General features: G+C 38.1%; 1 protein-coding gene across 1 annotated transcript; it reads right to left on the reverse strand.

Moving 5' to 3' along the window:
- Nucleotides 1–378: 378 nt before the first annotated feature.
- On the reverse strand, nucleotides 379–2881 carry LOC115779158 (uncharacterized). Its single transcript, XM_030727708.1, has 5 exons — nucleotides 2740–2881; nucleotides 2220–2456; nucleotides 2022–2126; nucleotides 1700–1915; nucleotides 379–728 (listed from the first exon to the last, which is right to left on the reverse strand). Exons 2-5 carry the CDS (start codon nucleotides 2404–2406, stop codon nucleotides 379–381), a joined length of 858 nt encoding a protein of 285 aa, XP_030583568.1. The 5' UTR covers nucleotides 2407–2456; nucleotides 2740–2881.
- Between the last annotated feature and the right edge of the window lie 2963 nt (nucleotides 2882–5844).

The raw sequence follows: 5844 nt of genomic DNA on the forward strand, positions 1-5844 counted from the left end.
GGTGGCACAGGGATTTTGTTGTTAGCACTGTCACCTCACAGCAAGGACCTGGGTCAAATCCAGGTCTGGTTCTGTGGAGTTGTTCCCCCTGTGTCTATGTCGGCTTCCTCCTAAAGACATGCATGTGATTAGGTTAACTGATGCTTTGAAATCGACTGTAGGTGTTAAAGTTTGTTGGGTTGTGTCTCTCTGACGATCAGAGTTTGTCTTTTATTCCATATTTAATACTTTGCTGAATGATGGTTCTTCACTTTGGTTGTTAACAAAAACGCCCCTATTACTAGCAAGTGGGTTTGAATAATTTTAAAATCTTAACCTTGACACCTGTTATATAATTGGAAGAGTTTGTTAGTGCATGAATAACAAATTAAACAAACTCTAATTACCTGTGACAACCAGAATAACTCCAGGAACATCAGACTGTGTCAGTTCTTCAGTTTCTGTTGTGATTGTGAGCCTGTATTCTGCTGAGTCATCTTTCTTCAGGTGTTTTAATGTGAGGATGTGTTGGTTCTTCATGCTGTCATCATACTCCACATTATCTGCATCCTCATGCAGCTGTTCAGCTTCCTCCTCAGCATTTCTCTTTACTTTGTACCAACATTTAGACTTTATCTGCTCGTACTCAGGATGTGAGTATTTACTGGAGATGTTCACTGAAGATCCTTCCAGGGCGCAGATTCTGCTGTGGACATAATTTAGACTCCAGCAGGTCTCATTCAGAACACCTGAAATACAGATCAAACAGAAAGAGAAATTTTTATTTAATTAGTCAAGTGAAGTCATTTTTTTAATATTAATACATTTAATTACAATAGATGTTGACCAAGGTGCTGCACATCAAGTAAAACCATTAACAGTTAAAACAATACAATAATAACTAACACCAAGAAATAGTAATAATTAAAAAAGGCAAAAATATTTTATAAAATAATAATAAAGCTATATATATATATATATATATATATATATATATATATATATATATATATATATATAAAGATGATTCATGATTTAGAACTGATTTAGAACTGCAACTGAGAATTAGGATGTGATGTACAATTGTAAAAGATGTGATAGATAACCTGGAACAAGCCCATGAAAACTTAAATGTGATCAATAAAGTTTTAACACTTATCCTGTACTTCACAGGAGGTCAGTGTAATCACTACGCTCAGTATTAGGTAAAAGTAGTATTGGTATTAATTTTTTTGAAAATAAAATAACTGTGATAGAATATTTATACATTGACCTACCAGAAGTAGCAAAAGACAAAGAAGTCATTTATTTTATATACATTATATTCCTGATTTAAACGATTTGAATTGTCTTTAAAAAATTCATATAATCAGTGTCTTGTATTCAATACTCTTTAGATAAGCACTAAGAGTTATCAAGGGCAGTCCTCCAGTAACAAAACAATAAAACTATTTATTTAATACTTATATTATTTCAATACTGCAGTTATTACACTGCAACTACAGTGATGAAAATTTAATTAACATCTGTGACTGTTCCTCCAAAATCATTGTCAATTATCAATCATTATCAGATCTTACATGTTCTGTTTAGTTCTTCATTATTGTAGCATTAAACTTTACAGTGTTTTTGTTATTGTGGTCAGATTTTCAAATAAGAAAACAGCATCACAATCATCAGCTGTTGCTGTCCAATATCTTCAGATTGTAAGTTTACTCACAGATGTCAGCAGAGTGGACATCCTCAACACCTTTTACAGCACAAGAGAAGCTGTCTGGAGAACTGTCAGTATCTGAAATCTGTTTTTTCTCCTGTTTCGTTCTCTTTCTGTTCTTGTACCAAACAAAGGACGTCAGAGAGTCAGTCAGAAAACAGCTGCTGTTACAGGTCAGTCTGCTGTGACCTGCTGCACCAGGAGATCTCTGGATAAAAATTTCTGTTGGGAGATGATGAACAAATTTTCCATCAGTTAATCTCTGTCATGTCAAATTAATTATAAAAATAAAAATAAAATTTCAAATGCGGTTTGTCAAGAACTTCACCTCTGGGATATGTGATGGTGCAGGACTCATCCACTGATGTCTGCTCAGAAGAACACATCCTCCCTTTAGCAGAGGTCACAGTGAAACAGGCTGGAGTCAGAGAACCTGCAAAAAAAAAAAAAGCCCTGACTTTTAAACAGTGATTTATGTTTATCAAACATTATGTAACATGATGAGGAGGTATCCACCATCACTGACCCACAGAGACTTCAGGGGCTCTGAGATGCTCGTAGCCTTTGACAGCACAGGAGTATGTGACTGCTTCCTCACTGCTGAGCAGCTCTTGGTACCAGGGAGACCAGTCCTCATAGAGAAACTCTCTGTTCTTGTACCAGATGTAGGCTGCAGGGGTTTCAGTCAGAGGACAGCTGCTGCTGCTGCACATCAGTGTTACTGTCTGTCCCTCTGTGGCAGGAATCACCTTTACCTGCAGCTCTGAGAAATTATATGAACAAAATGAATACACTGATCATTCATAAAATAATTAGTATGTTATTGATTTGTAACAACCACTGTACCTGCAACATTGAGATGAATTCCACTTTGCTGACATTTCTCTTCTTTGTAGACAGTTTTAATGCAGCAGTAAAAATTTGCATCACTCTCTGTTAGATTGTTGATTGTGAGAGTGAAGTTTTCCTCTGCTGACATGCTGTACTTTCCATGAGTTTCATCTGCAGAGAAATGAATCTCAGATCCACTCCAGTATCCAACATACCAGCTCTTTCTTGCAGTGGGACGTTGATGTGAGCAGGTCAGATTCACTGATGAACCTTTTAGTGCACAGATGGTGTTTGGTTTTCCCTGAACACCTTTAACACAACATGTGATTAGTAAACATGGTGAAGATTAACTTTGATTTCTGTGCTAATTTGTAATAACATTTTAATGTTAACATAAGGTTCAAAATCTGGTACTTTGATACACTTCAGAGTTCATAACAGCAGAAAAAGTGAAAATCCTGTTAACAGTGAATCTTCTGTTTTTGAAGTTAAATTAGTAACTGTCTGCATCTTTTCTACTTTCCAGAAACATCATTTTAACAGTCATCATAAGGAGAAAGAAACATATTCCTACCTGAGAGACAAAAAATGAATCCCATAAACAAACATCCAGCCTCTGCCAAGAACATGACTGTTGTAGACGTCTAAAAACAAACTTGATTTTAAAGGCCTGATTACAGCCGCTGTTCGTATCAAACTTTATAAAATACCAAACACATGAATAAATGTCAAAAAGCAGTCTAACAGGAAAGGCTGAATACAGAGATGATTTGAGGTTGTCTGCAGACAAACTGCATTCACTTTAAACACCATCACTTCCTCATTTATGATTTTTTCCCACAGCACAGAGACCTCTAGTGAAATACTGATGTATTGCAGCAGCTAAATTTTGAATTTTTTAAATTAATTTATTTATTTACTATCATCATTTTTAGCTGTATTACTTTTCACTCACGCATCCAAATGAAATTTGATTCAATTTCTGTTTTATTTATGTAGCACCATCTACAGTCGCTTGAAGGAGCTTTATATTGTAAGGTAACGACCCTACAATAATTACAGAGAAAACCCCAACAACCAAACGACCCCCTATGACCAAGCACTTGGTAACAATAGGAAGGAAAAACTCATTTTTTAACAGGAAGAAACCTCCAGCAGAACCAGGATCAGGGAGAAGCAGTCATCTGACATGACCGGTTTGGGGTGTGGGGGGGCAGGAGACAGGACAAAAGATTAATTGTGGAAGGAAGCTGGAGATGAACAGTAATGGGCTCGACAAACGGGGAGCGACAAACGACAGCGACAAATGGGTCGAATCGCCACTGGGGGGAAACCAAACACACTGGAAGCAATAGCGACGGCGGCATTGCGAATCGCACTCTCACGTCACTCGTCTCCAAGAAATGTGATTGGTTATGAAACTGGAAGGATTTAGACATTTTCAAAGCAGTCCGTGTCAGACACGGCAATAAAGATGAGGAGTCAGAAGATTTTACTGGAACTGACAGAAATCTTGATGTTAAGTCTACTCTACAAAAGAAAAAGACAACCTTGGGTTCATCCTATATTAGCACAAAAGTCACATTGCCATACGGCTGCCTTTTATATGTAAATCGATAATCACTGCGTGAAGTGGCATATAACAGGAAAGTCAAACACAGGTAAAATGATGCTTTCCTTCATGCTGAAAGTGGTTGCAGACTGCAGCGTGTAGCATACTCTCCGCTCATTGGTCAGTCAATGAATCCTTCACTGATTGGTTTAGTGCAGTGGTTCTCAAATCCAGGCCTCGTGGCCCAGTGTCCTGCAGGTTTTAGATGTGTCTCTGCTTCAACACACCTGAGTCAAATATAGAAGTCATTAGCAGGACTCTGGAGAACTTGACTGCACACTGAGGAGGTAATTCAGCCATTTGATTCAGGTGTGTTGGATCAGGGACACATCTAAAACCTGCAGGACACTGGGCCACGAGGCCTGGATTTGAGAACCACTGGTTTAGTGCCACGTGACAGCGACAGAACTAGAACATTTTTTAACTTTGTTGTGTCGCGTCGCTATGGAGCTATTATTGTAGCAAAAGTTCTGTGTGTCCGTAAATGAATCCACGTGTGTGTATCGCGATCTGTCCGTATCTGGATCCACCTGTGTTGAGATTTGTGTGTGCGTAAGTGGATCTGTCTGATTGTACTGTGATGAATTCTGAAACCTGACTGAAACTCTTCAAATAAACCGTTCCTCTGCAGATGATCAGTTAGCTGTTTTACAACTACTCTTTCAAGAATCTTTGAGAGAAAAGGAAGGTTGGAGATAGGCCTATAATTAGCTAAGACAGCTGGGTCTTTAAGAAGCGGTTTAATTACAGCCACCTTGAAGGCCTGTGGTACATAGCCAACTAATAAAGACAGACTGATAATTTTTAAGATTGAAACATCAATTGGAAAGACTTCTTTGAGCAGTCCAGTAGGAATGAGATCTAATAAACATGTTGCTAGTTTGGAGGAAGTAACTATTGAAGTTAACTCTGAAAGATCAACTGGAGCAAAAGAGTCTAAACAAATGCCAGCAGTTCTGAAAGCAGCCGAACATGAAGAATAATCTCTGAGATGGTTTTGAATAATTTTTTCTCTAATGTCTAAAATTTTATTTGTAAAGAAATCCATGAAGTCACTACTAGTTAAAGTGAAAGGAATACTCGGCTCTACAGAGCTCTGACTCTTTGTCAGCCTGGCTACAGTGCTGAAAAGAAACCTGGGGTTGTTCTTATTTTCTTCAATTAATGATGAATAGTAAGATGTCCTAGCTTTACGGAGGGCTTTTTTATAGAGCAACAAACCCTTTTTCCAGGCTAAATGAGCATCTTCTAATTTAGTGAGACGCCATTCCCTCTCCAGCTTTCGGGTTATCTGCTTTAAGCTGTGCGTTTGTGAATTATACCACGGAGTCAGGCACTTCTGATTTGAAGCTTTCCTTTTCAGAGGAGCCACAGTATCCAAAGTTATACGCAGTGAGGATGTAAAACTATTGACGAGATAATCGACCTCACTGGGAGCAGAGTTTAGGTAGCTGCTCTGTACTGTGTTGGCACATGGCACTGAAGAGCATAACAATGAAGGAATTAGATCCTTAAACTTAGTTACAGCACTTTCAGAAAGACCTCTACTGTAATAAAACTTATTCCCCACTGCTGTGTAATCCATTAAAGTAAATGTAAATGTTACGAAGAAATGATCAGACAGGAGGGGGCTTTCAGGGAATACTGTTAAGTCTTCAGTTTCTATGCCATATGTCAGGACAAGATCCAGAGTATGATTAAAGTGGTG

Source organism: Archocentrus centrarchus, chromosome 1 (genome assembly GCF_007364275.1).
Source record: "Archocentrus centrarchus isolate MPI-CPG fArcCen1 chromosome 1, fArcCen1, whole genome shotgun sequence".
In the NCBI taxonomy this organism is placed as follows: domain Eukaryota; kingdom Metazoa; phylum Chordata; class Actinopteri; order Cichliformes; family Cichlidae; genus Archocentrus; species Archocentrus centrarchus.